Source organism: Zygotorulaspora mrakii, chromosome 1 (genome assembly GCF_013402915.1).
Source record: "Zygotorulaspora mrakii chromosome 1, complete sequence".
In the NCBI taxonomy this organism is placed as follows: domain Eukaryota; kingdom Fungi; phylum Ascomycota; class Saccharomycetes; order Saccharomycetales; family Saccharomycetaceae; genus Zygotorulaspora; species Zygotorulaspora mrakii.
The window spans coordinates 422,324-441,978 of record NC_050719.1 but is presented as its reverse complement, the minus strand read 5'-3'; the positions used below and the strand labels follow the sequence as shown (position 1 = coordinate 441,978).

Sequence of the window (19,655 nt, the reverse complement as noted above, 5' to 3'; positions counted from 1 at the left end):
TCTGACATTGAATATTTACTTTTTCAATTCTTCTATTTTCGTGTATCTTTTGGTATATATTTTTGCATATATTTTTCTAGTTAAGAAATTAAACGTATCTAGTTGGTAGCAGAACTTGAACGTGCCCCTGCTCCCGAAGCGACCAAGTCAAGTTGCTCTTGGGTGATTGTAATCTTTGGTAAGACTTTTCCTCCTGAAGGAGCAGACAAGAATCCAACTTTGCGCAAGAATGCAATGTAAATTGCAATTTGCTCTGGTGTGCCACCTTTCCCACAAGATACATCTTCACCAGACCACTCAATATCTTTTTTCAATGATAAAACTGCATTAGAATCATCAAGTTCGGGTGCTCTTGTGCCTGCTGGTAAATTCTCAAGTACCATATGCAATAATGGATATAAAGCATTGTCCTTTCCCTCTTCCACTGATTTTTCCAAAAATTTACCCCAAGATTCGTAATCAACAATTTCTACATCATAGCCATATTCTTTCAATTGATATAGGTAATCCTTCAAGGAAATACGGGGGTGAGCAGTTACTTGAGCGACTGTAAACTCATTTTCCATAGGGGGGTTAATAGCAGATGCTACCACCACACGAGCAACGTGATCAACAGGGACCATGTTCACACTGTTATTGATATTGGGTATTTTACCAATTTGGGCACATCCCTTCAAAAGCCTTAGTAGAAAATCATCGGTGTTACAGGAACCATTCGTCGAAGCACCAGTGACGTAACCAGGTCTTACTATGCAGCCACGAAGACCTCTCTCGCCGGCATGTCTAATAATGTATTCCGCAGCCCATTTGGATTGTCCATATCCCCCAGTTAAGCCTGTTGCAGACCCCATCAACTCATCCGACTCGGGAATTCCTGGTTTTCCTTCGGCAACTAATTTATCTGATAGCGAGAAGTAGTTTTCAGTGTCAAGGGTTGATGTTGATGAAACAAAATTGAAAAACTTTGCTTTACCGGTTGCTGCCAGGTTCATCACGTTAATACTCGATACGACATTTGCATCTCTCAACTTGATATAAGGGAAAACCCAGTGAACTAGAGCACCATTGTGGATAATTATATCAATTTCATTGGTGAGTCTGTCCCATTTCTCAGAGTTCAATCCAAATTGAGGTTTTGATAGATCACCTAAGACAACTTCAACACGGGACATAAATTTGTGAGACCACGTACCATATGTAATACCGGCTTTTTCCAGTCTTTCCATACCGGCTTTTTCATCTTTAGCACGAACATGAGCAAAGACTTTGATATCACAAAATGGAATTTGACGAGTGAGTAGATCGGCAAGAATATAAGACCCTAAGAATCCAGTAGCTCCTGTAACAAAGGCATTGATTGTAATATTGTTGCCTGATGCAATAGAAGGTTTTACGAATGGTTCGCGGGAAGCATAAGTGGAGGGCAAAGCTTTAACTAAATCTTTTGCATCCTTCGCATAATCGAAGACCTCAACAAAGTCTTTTGAGGACGTTTCGGAGTTTTTTATCCTGGAAACCTCTGCCGCAAATGCCTTAATAGTGGGAAACTTGTAAATTATCCCAAGTGGTAGGTCAATGTTCAGATTCTTTTTTAACGAGAAAATCATTCTTGTCGCTAGGATAGAATGACCACCTAGGTCAAAGAAAGAGTCATCCGGAGAGACTGACGCAGGCTTAGTTGGCAATACACTTAACCAAAGATCACGAATTTCACGCTCAGCTGGCGTGAAGGCGGAATCGTCAATTTCTGATTTGCTGTTTGCGGCAACCAACTCCAACTGTTTCGGACTTGGAAATTGCAATTTGGGCTTGTCAACTTTACCATTGGGATTTAGTGGTAATTTGTCCAGAACAACTAGTAAAGAGGGAATTGCGTAGCTTGCTAGTCTTTTCTTCAAAAACTCTTTGATGTCCTTAGCCAATAAGTGGTAGCCAACTAAACCTTTTACAATTGGATCTGATTCTACCTCAGCTGGAATTTCACTCTGAAATTTAGACAGTTCTTTTGGTTTGTCAAATCTTGGGACCAAGAAAGTAATTAAGGTTGGTTCATTATCAGCATTCTTACGAACTAATGTGATGTTTTCTCTTAAAAGAGGATGCTGGGAAATATTTGTGTCAATTTCACCTAATTCAATTCTAAAGCCACGGATCTTAACTTGGTCATCAGCACGACCGCAGCACTCTGCATTACCATCAGGTAAGTAACGGCCAAGGTCACCGGTTCTATAAAGTCTGTCCCTTGGTCCAAACCAATATTTTCTCCAAGGCTCTTTCTTGTCGACATCTAGGTACTTCCAGTGATCCTTATCGACAAACCAGTTGTTAACGAACTTTTCCTTGTTTAAGTCGGGCAATCCACGATATCCTTCGGCCAGACCGCCTGCGCGAACGTATATTTCACCAATCTCACCTATACCACAAACTTGCGCACTATCGTATCTATTTACGATCAGTAATTGGACATTTAACATACCTTTACCTGCTGGCATGACATCTTTAGCTTTTTTTAAAAATTTTGCGTCCTTTGATCTCGATTGGACTTCAAAATATGATACCGCACGTTGAGTTTCTGTAGTACCATACATATTGACGATGTTACAGTTTTCGGCCAGAGTTTGTAGTCTCAGGCAGTCACGTTTGGTTAGAATATCTCCCACAAAGAAAGCGTGATGGAGCTCCGGAAACAGAGTAGTAGCTTCTGCTGTTAGCAGATGACCCATGGCAGGGGTCAAATGTGTAACTGTGCAACCATATTTCCCCATCCATTCAGCTAATCTTCCAGGTGTCCCAATGTCATCCTGGGTAGGAACATAAAGTTGAGCACCCAAGAACAACGGAGTAAACATGTCTCTTTGAATTGGGTCATGGGCAATACCACTTAACATTGTGAATTTATCATGTTCAGATAGATTGAATTGCTTTGACATCCATTTGAAATAGTAAGCCAGTGAAAAGTGCCTACCTAAAACACCTTTTGGCAAACCTTCGGAGCCTGAAGTAAATGATAAAGTTGGATTAGAGTCAGGACCAACAATCACATTAGTCCGCGTATCCTTCAAATGTTCGTAAGGCTCGAAAATATCTTTCTGTGGATCAACCGATCCTTGCAAAGTAGCATCATCTTGAATTGCAATGGAAGGGACACGCGTTATAATATCCAACGTCTTACTAATGTAGTCTTCAACCAATTGGTCTAGTTCTCCAGCAGTTCTGATGACAATCAGACCTTTGGGTTTGGCGACTCCTAAGTAAACTGTCTGCCTTGCTGGTGGATACGCAGGATCAATTACAGAAAATGTAGCGCCTGCTTTCAAGACACCCATGACACTCACCATCAAATCAACACCACGGGAAGAGTATATCATCACCACATCACCAGTTTTGATTCCTGTATCAATCAAGTAGTGAGCAACAATGTTAGAAGCACGGTTGATGTCTTGATAGGTAAAATGGCGGGTCTTGGTTGAATTAAATGGTGGAGTTTCGACCACACAAGATCTCTCCGGGAACTTTTCGGCATTGTCTTGAAAAATATCATGAATACACCCTACGAAATCACACCAACCTAAGTTTGCTGTTGGATCAGGTAATGCCTGGCTTGACTTTTCCGTAATTAAAGAGACTTTGGTGATACAAACAGATGGCTCTTCAACTACACGAGTGATAAATTGAGTAATTTGGTCTGCCAAAATGGATATTCTTTCTGGCGAGTATAAAAATTTGTTGTAAATGATCTGCAGAGAAGTAAAACCCTCCTTTTGCTCAACGTTCAAAGCCAAATCCATAGGATGATGCTTAAAGTTGTCCAACTTGAAATCAAACTTATTACTGACTACACCCAGACGAAACAATTGTGGGCACCTCTCCAAATCATTAGCCTTGCGTATAGTTTCGGATAGCTCATCGAAAGATAGCTCTTGTGACCCTGGTAGTGAGTCGACCTCTTTTCTGATTAAATCGAAGAGTTCCTGGAAAGAAACTGATGGTTGAATTGTGAATCTCAACACTTTATTCCCATCAATGTATAGCACGATATCGTCGTCGCCAGTAAATCTATACAGTAAAGCAGCCCAAACAGTCAGTGTAACCAGGTACGGGTTTCTTGAGGAGCTCACAGCGTCCAGCTGGGGGAGGCTAATCGAGTACACATCCTGCTCAACAAATGGTGCCTGTTGCGGACGTAGGAAATCTTGTGGAAGAACGCTTAGAGTGGGATTGTCCAATCTTTCAATCCAACCCTGGTCATCCATCCTCGAATGATCTTTGGCTTGATTGCTGATGAGTGTAAGCCTGTTTAAGTTTCTCAAACTATTCGAGTCTAACAGAGATATATGTCAATAAAAATCTTTACGTAAATTGAGCCCACTATGCTGACAGAAATCTATTGAATGATTAAACCATTGGCAGTGTCGTCAGTGGGCATCGAAAGAGTCAGTCGCTTCCAGCAACTCAGACGTCCAGAAATGTCGAAATTCCGGCGGAAAACTTTTCCAAACAAAGTTGAAAAAAAACTACTTAAAAGCGCTTTTCAACAGAACATCTATTTTCACAGAGCACAAGTTCAGACGTCAAAGCTACATAGGTAGTGTATCGCACACTGAAAAATCACCTTTGCATGCTCAATCACCCTCGGTTGGCCTTCCATTATGGATTCGCCCATTTATAATATTCTTGCTTTATACTGGTGGCACAACCGTTGGCGAATACTTAAGGGCTGTTCAGGATTTTGGATTTTGAACCAAATATTATTACTTCCAAACAACATAGCTCAGGTGTCCAATTCATTCGCTGCTGCTATAGTCCAGTAATCAGGGTACTATAGCGGAACTCGGGAAGGCTGCGATAATTTGGACCTTGAACGATTCACTGATGTTACAGTTTTGAAATGGAAAAGGCAGTCACACCCCGCTTTGACGGTACATAACTAAATTCCTGCATGGTGTGATCGGTTCCAAAAGATCTTGGTGAAAGTTTAATTGCACTCAAACTCACGCCTCAGACTGAAAACTTCCTCTTTTATATTCTCTTGCTAGTGCCCTTCTATGTTGGCTGTGGGTTCTCCATGCACAAGGCCTTTTTTGCGTTCACGATTGAGAGAGCCAAAGTCACAAGAAATTGAATTGTACTACAGGTTCCCAGTAGTTTCCTGAATTCGTTGCAGTAATCCGATTTTGTGCGCTGTTACTTTTCAGGAGAACAATTAATTGAGAACGAGCACCGACGTAGCACGACAAATTGCGTTCCTCTTATCCGTTACTTGTTTTTTCGTTAGATCCGCTCGTTGTATTTCCAAGCAAAATTATTCACATTGCAGGAACTTGTATGAGACCTGACCCGCATTGATGCTCATTCTATGATAGATTCTTAACCCTAACACAGTTTTGGGATGTCCTTGAATACGATTATGGCGTATGAATCCCAGCACAATGGAGTTTGCACTGCGCTATAATTCCGCTGAATCTTCTCTTGTGACCAGTCCTTTATGCGTTTGTCTCAACTATATCGGAATCATTTCTTCTAAGATGCTGTTAAGAGAAATGTTCACCAAACATCATCAGGAAAGGCATAAGGATTTGAATATGAAAATATGTGGTCTTCAAGCTTTCAAAAATGCTAAGAAATTGTGATATAGAAGACGCGAAAGGATCAAACTCTAGTTATATCGAAACACTTTACGTGAACAATCGCCAGTTCTATTACACAGCTCAGGAAAGATGAAATATTGCTCACTTTATACGTTATTTTCGCTAGCCATTTGCAAATAAAGCTGATGAGGAGGTCTTTCAAGTTTCAGTATGGTAGTCAAAAGTCCAAATTGTTAAAGGAATTGTTACACCTCTTCATTGTAATTCGACCGATTGAGTTAGTTAAGTAGCCAACATTAACCTTCGCTGCTGTGTTTTTCTTTCCCCCCATTTTATTCATTTAGGAGGGCAATCATTTGAATTAAGCGAAGATTTGACAGCTCAGAAATTTAGCATCTTGCAAGAGTGTTGACAATGTCTCAGCGAAAGCTACAGCAGGATATTGACAAGCTGCTGAAGAAGGTCAAAGAAGGACTATTGGACTTTGAGACAGTGTATGAGAAATTTCAGTCAACGAATTCTGAGAATACATCTTATCGGGAGAAGCTTGAATCCGATTTGAAAAGAGAGATTAAAAAATTGCAAAAACATAGAGATCAAATCAAAACATGGTTGAGCAAAGAAGATGTGAAGGATAGGCAGACAGTGCTTACGGAGAACAGACGATTAATTGAAAATGGGATGGAAAGATTCAAATCGGTAGAGAAACTAATGAAGACGAAACAGTTTTCAACTGAGGCATTGACCAATCCTGACATAATAAAAGATCCTCGTGAATTGAGGAAAAGAGAACAGTTCGTATTCATTCAAGAATGTTTGGAAGAGTTGCAAAAACAGATAGAAGGTTACGAAGCACAGGAAGATGAGGAACAAGTAGAAAGGCACGAATTCCACATTCACAATCTGGAAAACATCCTGAAGTTGCTGCAAAACAACGAAATGGAACCTGAGACAGTACAAGACTACCAGGAGGATATAAAATATTATGTGGAGAACAATGATGACCCTGATTTCATAGAATATGACACAATTTATGAAGATATGGGTTGTGAGAGTACACCAGGTTCAGATGAAAATAGAGAAAATGTGGCGTCTGGTACTTCGGACTCTCAAATTGCGTCAACTAATGCAACCAGTTCGCCTTCAGCGCACACTATCACGGCGAAGATTGCCAAGAGACAGGAACGTTCTCCAAGGAAAAGAGCACAGCAGCCGACAGACACACCTTCTGCAGTTACAACACCTATTCACGGGACTCCTACACCTGTTAGCTTGCAACAGTCACCAACTCCTGAGTCATCTACAACATTATCTCAGCATGCTCATACCAATGGCACCACAAACAGCACTGATAACAATATCAATCACACAAATGAGATTGGAAATAGTCATAAGAAAAAAGATATGAATCCCACTCAACAGGAAGTCCTTTACCCACAAGATAAGACGGAAGAAATAAATGAACAGATTGAACGAATGCTATCAGAGAATGCAGCATTCAAAAATCCATTGTTCAAGGACGACTTAAAATATTGGTTGCAGTCAAAACGACCTTTGATGCAGCCATACAAAAAAATGCCAGATCGCATGAAAGCACAATTAGAATCTTCTTTACTAAATTGTCCGGATTCATTAGATGCCGACTCACCTCATTTTTATAGAAAACCTCTATCTCTTCCTCATCCAACTTCAATTTTTTTCCCGAGTGAACCGATTAGATTTGTCTATCCAATAGATAATGTTAATCCAATATCCGTGCAAGAGCAGCAGCAGCAGGAGCAACAGCAGTCACCTGTTAAAGAACAAAGCTCACTTAATAAACCAGATGATAAACGGACAGAAGACAAAAATATAGGGAGCGATGAAAATGAAGATGTTTACTCCAGAACCTCACTAGCCAGAATTTTCTCCAAGTTTGATCTGGATACGCTTTTCTTCATATTTTATCATTACCAAGGAACGTATGAACAGTTTCTTGCTGCAAGGGAATTGGCGAAAAATAGAAAGTGGAGGTTCAATAAAAAGGATCGCCGTTGGTACTATAAGGAAGTGGAAAAATCACCGCCAGGAATGCCGCAAGGTGAAGAAGAATCGTGGAGGTATTTTGATTATCAAAGAAGTTGGCTAGCAAGACGTTGTAATAGCGAAATTGTTCCCACAGAGGAGGATTTTGAAAAGTTATTTTAATCTATCTTGAATTCCTTGTTTAAGTTTAGGATCGAAACATACAACTTATACGTGTATATTTAAAAAGAATCATATATATTAATAATAATGATGATCATATCTACAACAATTCGTTTTTTAAAAATTCTTCACTAAAATAGGAAATTTGCTTAAAATTGTATTCAAAGCCTTCATTACCACCATAGTATGGATCATCAACAATCTTATTAAACTTCCCATCTGTATTCCAATTACCAAAAAGGAACAACTTAGCTTTTGAACCCTTTGGTTGTAATCGTTTCAAATTTCTTAAATTTGATTCATCCATACAGATAATATAATCGAACTTATCAAAATGATTACCCTTAATTTGTTGAGCCTTATGATTTATGGGAACATTATGAAATTTACACGTTGCTGCGCTACGTGAATCAGGGTTCTCACCGCAATGCCAACCTCCAGTACCAAAAGAGTCTATTACGTGAAATCTATCTTCCAAATTTTTTTGTCTCACTACATTCTGAAAGACTGCTTCAGCCATTGGAGAGCGACAGATGTTACCTAAGCATACAAATGCCACAGATATTGGATGTTGCTCTTTGTTCGTCATATTTTATTTCTGTATTTTCTTTTGTCAACTTGTTAGAGTTTTTTTTCAGTTCATGTTTAGGTCTCAAAAGACCTTTTTTCCTGAATTTCAATCAATAATTAAATTCTTTACATGCACTTCAAGAACGAAATAAATAAATCTAATTCTGCAAAGTAACGTTTATAAAAAAATTATGGAATTCGTATTTTATATTTATTTAAAAAGCTGTCTTTAATGGCGAGTCAACTTCTTTACCCTTGTAGAAAGCGATAGTCTTTTCAGCTCTTGAAGCAACACCTTCTGGAACGAAATCAAAGTATTTGAAGACATCAGATGCCTTACCAGAAGCACCAAAAGTGTGCAAACCGAAGGATTGATGGGCATATTTAGACCAACCAGCAGTTGAAAGAACTTCAACAGACATAATTGGGACACGGTCTGGTAAGACTGATAGTCTATATTCAGTTGGTTGTTTATCAAATGTCAAGGTATCTGGCATGGAAACAATACGTGTCTTGATGTTCTTAGCAGCCAATAATTGAGCTGCTTCAACACATAATGACACTTCTGAACCAGTACCAATCAAGATGATATCTGGATTAGAGACTTCTTGTAAAACGTAACCACCTTTTAGAGCATTTTCAACAGTAGAGCCCTTCAGCTGCGGTAAATTTTGTCTTGATAAAGCGATGATATGTGGTGTATGTTTTGATTCCAATGCACTCTTATAAGCAGCAGACACTTCATTACCATCAGCAGGTCTCCAGACACTGGTATTTGGTAGAGCTCTGAAATGTGCTAAAGTTTCAATAGGTTGATGAGTTGGACCATCTTCACCTAAACCGATAGAATCGTGAGTAGCAACCCAAATAACTGGGTGTCCAGACAAAGCAGATAATCTGACTGCACCTGCAGCATAAGACACGAAGTTCAAGAAGGTACCACCATAAGGCTTGTAATTTGCGCCAAATGCTGAGATACCGTTCATAATCGCACCCATACCGTGTTCCCTAATACCATATCTGATGTATCTACCAGCGTAATTACCAATACCAGAGTTTGTTGGTTGGAAATCAACAGCTTCATTCCATCTGGTCAAGTTCGATGGAGTTAGATCAGCAGAACCACCAATTAGTTCTGGAAGTTCAGCATAAATGTCTTCGAAGACCATTTCAGATAGTTTTCTGGTTGCAACAGCTGAGTCTTTTGGAGTGTATCTTGGTAGTTTTTCATCCCAGTTTTCAGGTAGTTTACCACTCAGTCTTCTAACCAATTCTTTGCCGACCTCAGGGTATCTCTTTTGGAAACTAGAGAACAATTGGTCCCATTTGGCATTTAGTTCCGCACCAGGTTGTGCGACAGATTTTTGGTAGAAATCGTAAACTTCTTGTGGAACAACAAATGATTGTTCTGGGTCAAAACCGAATTTCTTCTTTAATTGCTTGACATCGTCTGCCTTCAATGGAGAACCGTGGACGGAGTGAGAACCCTCGTTTAGGGAACCGTATCCAATGATGGTGGTCAACTTGATGATGGTTGGTTTGTCCTTGGATTTTTGGGCTTGTTTGATAGCAGCATCGATAGAAGCAAGATCATCGTCTCCCTTGTTGACGGTCAAAACTTCCCAACCGTAGGCCTCGTATCTTTTCAAAACGTCTTCATCGAAGGAAACTTTGGTATCACCATCGATGGTGATTTTGTTATCGTCGTAGATTGCAACCAAGTTACCCAATTGCAGGTGACCAGCCAACGAAGAAGCCTCCGAAGAAACACCTTCCTGCAAACAACCATCACCTAAGAAAACGTAGGTGTAAGAATCGGATAATGTGAATTCTGGCTTGTTGTAGGTAGCCGCAAAGTTTGCTTGTGCGATCGCAATACCAACTGCGTTACAGACACCCTGGCCCAGTGGACCCGTGGTGACCTCAACGCCAGGCAGTTCAAATTCAGGATGACCTGGTGTCTTGGAGTGCAATTGTCTGAAACTCTTCAAGTCCTCGATTGAGAAGTCGTACCCCGTCAAATGCAGCATCGAGTACAGCAATGCGCAAGCATGGCCGTTGGATAGCACAAATCTATCTCTGTTGATCCACCCCGGGTTCTTTGGGTTCATGCGCATGTTCCTCAACAAAACATGAGCTGCCGGTGCCATACCCAATGGCGCACCTGGATGACCAGAATTCGCCTTCGATACCGCATCGACTGCCAGCAATCTCATCGTCGAGATCGCCAATCTATCAATATCAGAAAATGTTGTCATTATGAGTAACCAATGTCTTGTATCTATGCCTACTTACACCTGAACAGTACTACTTGAACTTGAAACTGAATTCGAAACCCAACTAGTATCACTGTCTCAAAACTAACTCAGAGCCTACTTATAAGCTGAACAGAACCTTTGTTTTTCCGAGAAAACAAACAACATGTCTTTTTTCTTTTCAGTTATATACAAAATCCATCCCCCTCCCTCTCTTTTCCTTATTTCCTGTCTCCTAGTGCCACCCGATAGACGAAAATAATCTACCTTCCAGAGAACGTAGTTGCACACGTAGACCAGAAAATAAGAAACTATGAAAAAATAGCGCCAAACCTAGATGCGAGCTACACATCAAGAGAACTGATGACTGAGATTACAATCGCAGAAAAGCAATACGCATCCCGACATTACAAAGACCAAGCATTATTAATAAACTCAATTGCTAGACACCCCTATTGAGTGTCCAGTCGCTTTGGTGAGCGTCACAATCAAAGATCTCTTAAATCAAGCGCTTTGTCATAACAAAATGAAGCCCGTTTCGTGCTTTTTTGCATTTTGCATTTACCATTTTGCAGTGGCAGATCAGTTCTTTTTTCCCTTGATGCTTAGGTGGCCCCCAGGGCACCTGGTTTCTTTTGGCAGCGTCGTGTAAAAAATCAAATCATGATTCGTTGAAAATATCCACCAACCCACCAGGGAAAAGCAACGCTGACTTGTCGGGCCTCGAGCAAACAACAGCGGAATTGTGTGTTGGGTGCGAAAAAAGAAAAAAGGAACGCACAAGAAACGACGTCGCTATGTGTGGGGTTACCCGGTCACAGAAGGGTGGAGCGACGTCAACTTGCTGTTTGCGATACGGCCAGGTGTTTACGTTTTTTCGACAATGACGTCATTTCACGTGCTGCAAAGAGCCACGCCGGTCACGTGCTCGCGCATGAGCTCGACCGATCGATGACCAGTGGTTATTATGAACGAGACAGGAAGTGAGCGGGTTGTTTTGCACGGCATGCGGGGGCACTGTTCGGCGGCTAGCGCCTGCCGTGATCTGCATGTTGCGGCCAGAGCATGAGAATGTGATTGTCGTGTAACCACGGGTGTTTTTGCATGGGGTAACAGGACGGGAGCGGGCGGACGCCTGGGTACGGCACGCCCCAGGCGAGGACACCTCAGCCTGAAGCTGTTACCTAATGTACAGCATTCGGACTTCAGATGCGACCCGTATCAGGTGCAGGTCTTGGGCGAGTGACGCTTTTAGAAAGGAGGACTCTTTGAGCCCTTTGGCCGACTTAATTGAGCCCTTTGGCCGACTTAATTGAGCTGGTGCGCTAGCACAATCAGTGTCACATCCGGGAAAATCAGCCCTTACCGCGAATAGGGCATTGAGAACAGAGCGTGCAACGGATGGGGCGGCAGTCTGTAAAAAACCCCAGGGCGCGGTCTTCAGACGAGCAACCATCAGAGCGGAGCGCACGCAAAGTTCATTTGCAGGACAGCTGAAACCGCAGTCACGTGATCACGTGGGATGATCCGATACTGGTCGCCACTACGTGGAACGGTTTCTAGTGAATTATCATCCGTGCAGGTTCTGGCGTCTGCGAGGCCTGTAGGGTGGCCATTTTTGCAGGTATTTTTCTTGTAAAGGAGCGCAGTCTCCCCTGCTTGATTTGATACCCTTTGCATCGTGTGTATTGGGCGCGAAGGAGCTGCAACCGCCGGATCTATCGCTGCCACGTTTGGACCTCTATGCCGTCCATGACGGGAGCCAGGGCGTGTTGGCCATGGTGCAATTTGCGTTCCAGCCGTGCGAGAGCAAAGCAAGCTTTTACCAAAAGATGCTGTTCCAATCGCACGTCTCAACAGTCAAGATCGGAGCCAGTTCTCTAGGGAGAGTGTGCCCCTGGTCTAGCGGAGTGCATCTGTATTTCCAATGAGGACGTTTGACAGCGGTGATGATTGCCCTTCTACAGAAATTGAGTCTACGGGTCTTGTTCTCGCGTAGAATGCCGACTGGACCTTAAACTTGGAAAAGTGGATATTCCTGACATGTTCCCAAATGATTTTGCAAGACTGAACCCGCTTAGTTTCTTTCACAGCAAATGCAAACAGCGCTCCTCTCTTTTTTTTTTGAGAATGCTGAAGGAATTGCGAAGCTTTGCCTTTCCGTCCATTTCAAATACGTACAACGGTCTCTGGCCTGATTCACCTCTGTGCTCTGTTTCGTTCGTTAATGTGTGTCTTTCTTTTCTGTTATTTGAAGGTATGAAACCAGGATCTGCCAAGAGAATACTCCTGCTGCCATCCTCCGCCTGTGCTAACTACTGCTTGAAAATCCGGGATGAACGTCGCAATTCTGACTGCCGCTCGTCTAATCGCAATCCTGCTACAGTCATACAGGATCTCTGTCTGAGGGACTAGACAGAGTAAAAAAGTTCATAACAGTTATCGGATACGTGCAATAGAAAAACCTATATATCCAAAGTACATAAAACGCGTGCTTACCCAAATAAAACTAAAGGGCGAACCTACCGTTTGGATTGCTTCGATTATGTCTATCCTTTCATGACTATAGATCAACATCGATCCTAAACTTATCTTCGAAAGGGCTGCCAGAGTCCTCATCCTGGTTGTGGTGATCATCGACGGTCGATGTATTGATACTGGGTTTATGATGTATGGAATCCGGAATTGTCAGGTCCAAGATAAAACTTCCATCATCATCATCATCATCATCATCATCATCATCGCCTTCCTCAGCAGCAATTTCGATGGTATCAAGAGTATGGCGATCGTTATCATCGCTATTGTTGTGACCTTGCTCCTGTTTATGCCCATCATCAGCTTGTTCTACCTCATCGAGCAGTTGAGTTGAGCTGAGACGGTCCTCTTTGCTTTCAGATGCTAAGCTATCTTCTGGTTGTTTTTCAGATAATTCAAAATCTTGTACGGGATTCTCTGCCTTTCTCTCGTCATCACCGTCTTCTTCGGCAATCTGTACTAATTTTGGTTTCGCCCTAATAGCTGTGGTTAAATTCTCAGAGGTTTTCTCATTGGCTGACGATCCAAGTGGTATTGTTTTTTCTGTTTTCTCCGGTTCCTCATCGTCATCATCTAAACCACCTAAAATAGATGATCCTAGAGTGATATGAGATCGCATATCTCCAACACTGTGCAAATTAGAAGTATTGAGACCACGGAATAGTCTTGATGATAACCCTCCAGATCCTGACCCGGACATCGTACCACTTCCGTTCGTGACACCAGGGATATACGCAATAGGTAGAATATTAGATGCTCTCGTTTGTATAGTGACCGTACTGTTCCGATCACCTACATTAGATGCTGTGTCCATCATTGGCCTCTTGTAGTTCGCATGATTATTCTCGGTTCGTCCCCGGATACCTTCTTCACTGTCCTCATCATCTTCATCATCTTCATCGTCCTCATCATCATAATCATCATCTTCAAACAGTCCCTCGTCATGGTATACAGACCTATTCGAGTTTAGCCTGTCTGATCTTTCACGCAACTTTCCTTTCCAAAACCTATGGTAGAGGAAGAATAATAGAAGTGCCACTAATACAGCTACTCCACCGACGACACCTCCGACGACACCACCAATCAGCCTACTATTCGATCGTGATGACTGACTACCACCACTGGAAGAGTTTCTGATGCATATGGTGGTCGAACACTGCGTACGTGTTAATTCTGTCATGACACAGATTTCACCACTGGCACATTGCGGGCATGCTGGCGGTGGTCCACAATCAACATATGCTCCACTAGAACTAGGAGACGTTGAAGAAACGGTACTTGTTGCGATTAGGGATGATCTAGCCGAACTCATTGCTTATATCTTTTTCACAGCTCTATTTGTTCAAAAAGTATAATGCGAGTGTATATATTTAGATTATAGAATATGTTTGTTCATAAATCGATGGCGGTGCGCGTCCCAGATAGTGCCTCAAGTTTGTCGGCTGAAGGAGAAGAATTTCAGTCGAGCAACTCATATTCACGTGCTTCTATAGAGATCAACAGGGAACGAGCGAATAGTCATGATTCTTGCGCAAGTATATTTCAATATAAGTAAAATGGTATGAATGGAAGCATGCTTGAGAAAATATGATATTTGTTCTTACACCGCGGAGGGTCCAGATCTGTATTATCAACAGCGCCAGGCCGCATCAATTGCATAAGAACTAGATGGGATTGAAATTTACTCAGTCTCCGGTTAAAAAGGAGGACTTGCCGTCAGATAAGAACGAAATCATCAAATTTAGTGAACTAATGACTGAAGACGTGGAAAAAAAGTGGAAGAAAGGGAAATTGTATAAGTTCCAAGGCAAAAAAGATCGAAAATTTCAAGTCCAAACTTATAGCACCACAAAAGGAACGGATTTCTGGCTAAGTCGTGTATCTAAACATAAGATTGATACGGCCTTGTACGATAAAGTTGTCTATTACCTCAACGGGAGTGAGCGAACAGAGGATAATCAATGGAGTATGAAGGACAGAACAAAAAGATCAAAGTTGGAAAAGGAGTATATAGAAGTGTTGGACAAGGTTGATATTATAGAAAAGCTGGAGAATGGTTGGAATCTTGTCCATATCGAGTATGATTTGGGAAAGCCCTTAACAATAAGAGATTTCAACGAATGGGTCTATCCAGTCGAGCCCTACACCAACGACCAAGGCAAGGAAGTCTCTATGATAATTTCGCTAAATGCTGGTCACCTTGATAAAAGCTTGACGACCAATCATACGCCAGCATATTATGTTAGTGTCGAGAAGCTGGAGTATGATTACAACACTAATGAACTGTTGTGGTTGATGGTCACGACTAACGATGCTGGAGGAAACGTTCCTAAATGGTTACAAAACGCCACCATAGCCAAGACAGTTTCGAAAGATGTTCCTTTCCTGTTCGATTATATAGAAAGTCATTAAGTTCTTCTCTTTAAAGGCCTGTTGTGCAAATCTTGAGCAGGATGCCCGTACTTGATTGTATGCAATCCAACCTTGAAGTCTCCATGCTGCATGTGAAGCATTGGCATATCGCTAGAACTGGAGGTCATTTTGTTGCGGCCGAAGATACCTGTAGCTTGAAATCTGAACAGGCTTGTCAAAGTGGTGGCAGAGTCCCAGTTTTCTAACCGTGTCCCCTTCTTAGGGGAAGTAGGAAGAAAACTCATTACTAAATAGACATTATTTCATAGGAAAGGTAGCCAATTGCTCAGTGAGGGAATTCAGTGCTTTTAAACACACAAAGATAAAGATTACGACTACCTCAAAGTAGCCATTTTTCTGTCTTTGTTGCTCAGACGTTCGATTTTTCTTTTCCTTTTTTCTAGCCGCCGAGATCATACAAAGTGCTAATTCATGGCAGAATTTTATTATGTTGGCTCGAAACCCTCACAGCATAAGAGATTCACAATATGAGTTAGATACAACTTTAAATGTGCATTTGTATCATGAAATATATATTGAGAAAGGTGGTTAGCTTCACAGTTAGCTACATTGACTTGCTCAGGCATTAGTGATAGTATTGTTTTCGAGTATAGATATATATAAGCCCTTGATTTCTTATATCATAGAATGAGATAAAAACTGAATGAAATGAGATTAGATATTCGGAAAAGACGTCACTATTTAAACCTGACATTCTGCACCTATTGAATCACAACCAGGATAATGAATAAAGTAATTTCAGCCTTAGCAGTTGATGGTGTATGTTATCACGAGACCATTTTTCCAGTCTCCCAGACTCTATGGCACAGCTCGTTAAATCTTATTCCATACCATAGATTCCTCTGTAGTCAGATTCCTGAATTGTAACCGTCTCGCAATAGAGGATTGGCTGACGTATTTCTGGAGTTGATTGATATTCTGCTTGAGCTTCATCTGACTTCATTTTTGTCGCAATGTCACTGTGAAAGTTTCATCTTTGATTCTCCCAAGCTGCTCACTTAATATCTCTTGTTTATATCATAATATCAATCAGAATTACTGTTATCAATTTATTTTCGACAATATAGCTGTCTGCTACTCGCTTTACAGGTACATACTTTCGAAGCAAAATTCGAGTGACAGTCCAAAACACGAAACAAATAATTGGTGCAAACTGCAGTAGGTTGAGAACGTGATGGAAAAAACCAAAAGGAACCCGCTCGTAGCTGAGACGACTCCTACCATGTCCGCTTTATCTTCATGTTTATCGGTTCAAAAATCATATAGAATTTCTGAGAATTCCCCTAAGGACTCTGTGTTTGTACGATACTCGCGTAAGCATTTAAAAGTTATCTTATTACTGAGAATGATAATATATTTGAGCCACTAAATGTTTACCTGATATGTTAGAAGACAGCTCTGATATATTTTTATTCTTGATGCAACAAAAATGATGCGGCTGCTTTTTGCAATTGTCAATACTCGCTAGCTGCTTGTCTTGGAAGGAGTATGGCTTATACCAAATTAGCGTCAGAGAGCTGTTGATAAAGGGAAAACAATTAAATTTGAAAAAGAAAGGCACAGGATCTTCAGAATGGACAAAAAATGAGGGTCTTATAGTTCTTTTGTATGAATGGAATCAAAGAGCAGCTGAAGCTACGGGGCCAACTTAGAGAGAAGATAAAGAATCGGAGAGAGATCTGAAAGTTGTAATTCAAAATAGGGTTTTTTAACTGACGATACAAGAATAGTCAAAGATAAAAATTTAAAAAAGTTTTACTCCGATGCGGGGAGTCGAACCCCGGTCTCCACGGTGAAAGCGAGGTGTGATAGCCGTTACACTACATCGGATTTATTAATGAATGAACAAAGTGCGCTACGCAGACCTGTACAAAATATAAAAAGACACATGGCATTTTCAATTTGTATTCTTTCGTGGAGCTCTAATTCAATTAACTGAACAATCTTTAGATAACTGCTCGGAGTTATCCTAGTGTTTATCCAAGTAATAATCCAGTGTTGAATATCCTCTGTTTGTAATAAACTAAACCAATAAAAGTTTATAGTAATATTATTTGGAAAGAATGCTTTCTTCGGCGTTGTCGATAGTAACTTGATTTGACATTGATGATAATACTTTGATATTCAATTATACAGATATATAAGTCCTTGATTTTCTATATCATGAATTGAGATAAAACTAATTGAACTTGGATTAATATCTGGAAAATACGTCAGTATTTATAACTAACATTTTGCGCCTATTGATCCATAACCAGGATATGATTGAAGTACTTTCACCCTTATCTGATCATTGTTTGTGTTGCCATTACGCTACTTTTCCAATCCCATAGAATTATATTACAACTGTAATCTCTGATTCCCTACCATTGATTACTCCGTAATCAGATTCTTGAAGTGTGACCGTCTCGCGATAGAACATGAGCTGACGACTCTTTAGAGCCGCTTAATATTCTGTTGGAGCTTCCTCTGACTTCATTCCTTCTGTCGTATCGTGACAATTGTCTTGTTTCCGGTTCTATTAAGTCATCTATTTGATACTTCTTATTTCTTACACAACATCGATTTATGTTTCAACGAATACATAGTTCAAGGTGTGTACAAATACGTGCACTATTTCTATTTTTATTTTTTGGTCTGCTAGTTTCATCTTTGTTGGCTGATTCTTGTGTTCCAGCGAGTGTTGAGGTTTCTATTCTATTTCGATAATAGTTCTGTCAACTGATTCATATAGTAATCGGGTATTTATTGAGAGTAAGTTATCTTCGGAGTTGTCGATAATAAGTTGGTAAGACTTTGATGACAATATGATGATGTTCAGTTATTGTTAGGGCAGGAATATAGCATGAAGATCATTCATTAGTAACAAGTGGGATGTCTCCAGTCACATGCTGCATGTACTGTCGTCGCACGCTTAAAGGATGGCAACTTTTTTACCCGCGATAATACATGCTGTTATGATTTGATGTGTTGTATTTTTGAAGTTTACAAGGAATACTTTATATATCGATTCGCGTTTCTGTTAAGTTACATAGAGGGGGGAGGAAGTTCGTAGACACAGTTACCGCATAAACTTGAAGTCACTATCTTGGCCTATGAAATTGTATACGTTACCCTCAATGTTTACACGCTTTCATTAGTATTAATATATCAGTTTAACCTCTAAATAAACTGATATAAAGGTATTCACATGATACGTTCGGGACAAAAAAGAGACTGGGACTTAAGTCCTTCCAAAACCTCTCATTCCAGCACTTTCATATTAATATCCATTTCAACACGACGATATTTGATCAGAAATGAAGAATTGTAAGTAGCACGTTAGCCTTTTGAATTCTCTTGCTTAACTGTAAAATAGTCTTTGGTTCAACACTAGCTACCGCTCAGGCATCTGATATTCTCCTCTTGCCAATGACAACCAGTATTGAATCTATGCGCTGCTTTAGGTCACACCTGTGGTAATTGCCTTATGAAGTCCGAACATACGCACAGTATGAACAATACCTAAGGGTTGATGGCGCAATTCTCACAAGTGATCTCATCGCATCACGATCATTTTTCTACGTCGTCTTGTTCTACAATCATGAACCGGCGTATCATAGAATTGAACGCCTAAGAAACAAACTCAGCCGTCCCAGAGATAATTAAGATGGAAAAGGGTGACAGACACTCCAGGAAGGTCAATCGGAAATTATGAAAGATACCTACTAATTAGCCTAAACTGGAGCTTTTCCTAATACTCCATTTTATCGTGTATGAGCTCATTTTATTATTTTTAAATGTAAATCGAGTAATTGTAACAAGAAGGTTCTTCTCCCTCAAACTGTTAGCCAACCTCAATAGATGCCTCTTGTCGCTTGTGTTTTTGTGGTTTGTGTCGAGAGGCGAGAGAGCCTCACCAGCGTCAGCGCCACTTACCGGGGGGACACACGGAGCACAAGTTGAAAAGAAACAAAAGAATGATGAAATATACTGACACTTGAAAAGGAACTGAGTGTTTCGAGGGGTTACCTTTGAATGTTGATAGTATCTATATATGATTCAATTACCTATTTTTATGGACTGTAAACTTACCAGTTGCTAAGCG

The 19,655-nt window shown here is 40.8% G+C and overlaps 6 protein-coding genes and 1 non-coding gene across 7 annotated transcripts; 2 read left to right on the top strand and 5 right to left on the bottom strand.

Annotated features, from left to right (window-relative positions):
* Positions 1-98: 98 nt before the first annotated feature.
* Positions 99-4,253, bottom strand: LYS2 (L-aminoadipate-semialdehyde dehydrogenase; the record flags this gene model as incomplete). The annotated part of the gene is made up of 1 exon (XM_037286110.1): positions 99-4,253. The coding sequence occupies one exon, from the start codon at positions 4,251-4,253 to the stop codon at positions 99-101; it is 4,155 nt and encodes a 1,384-aa protein (XP_037142005.1).
* Positions 4,254-6,002: 1,749 nt separating this feature from the next.
* On the top strand, positions 6,003-7,775 carry NOT5 (CCR4-NOT core subunit NOT5; the record flags this gene model as incomplete). The annotated part of the gene is made up of 1 exon (XM_037286109.1): positions 6,003-7,775. One exon carries the CDS (start codon positions 6,003-6,005, stop codon positions 7,773-7,775), a length of 1,773 nt encoding a protein of 590 aa, XP_037142004.1.
* A 100-nt stretch (positions 7,776-7,875) lies between these two features.
* On the bottom strand, positions 7,876-8,364 carry LTP1 (tyrosine protein phosphatase LTP1; the record flags this gene model as incomplete). The annotated part of the gene is made up of 1 exon (XM_037286108.1): positions 7,876-8,364. One exon carries the CDS (start codon positions 8,362-8,364, stop codon positions 7,876-7,878), a length of 489 nt encoding a protein of 162 aa, XP_037142003.1.
* A 196-nt stretch (positions 8,365-8,560) lies between these two features.
* On the bottom strand, positions 8,561-10,603 carry HG535_0A02120 (uncharacterized protein; the record flags this gene model as incomplete). Its single annotated transcript, XM_037286107.1, has 1 exon — positions 8,561-10,603. The coding sequence occupies one exon, from the start codon at positions 10,601-10,603 to the stop codon at positions 8,561-8,563; it is 2,043 nt and encodes a 680-aa protein (XP_037142002.1).
* Positions 10,604-13,163: 2,560 nt separating this feature from the next.
* Positions 13,164-14,447, bottom strand: OPY2 (Opy2p; the record flags this gene model as incomplete). Its single annotated transcript, XM_037286106.1, has 1 exon — positions 13,164-14,447. The coding sequence occupies one exon, from the start codon at positions 14,445-14,447 to the stop codon at positions 13,164-13,166; it is 1,284 nt and encodes a 427-aa protein (XP_037142001.1).
* A 356-nt stretch (positions 14,448-14,803) lies between these two features.
* HG535_0A02100 (uncharacterized protein) lies at positions 14,804-15,547 on the top strand (the record flags this gene model as incomplete). Its single annotated transcript, XM_037286105.1, has 1 exon — positions 14,804-15,547. The coding sequence occupies one exon, from the start codon at positions 14,804-14,806 to the stop codon at positions 15,545-15,547; it is 744 nt and encodes a 247-aa protein (XP_037142000.1).
* Positions 15,548-17,326: 1,779 nt separating this feature from the next.
* Positions 17,327-17,398, bottom strand: HG535_0Atrna1E. The gene has a single exon. It is a non-coding gene; the product is annotated as a tRNA-Glu (tRNA).
* Positions 17,399-19,655: the final 2,257 nt, after the last annotated feature.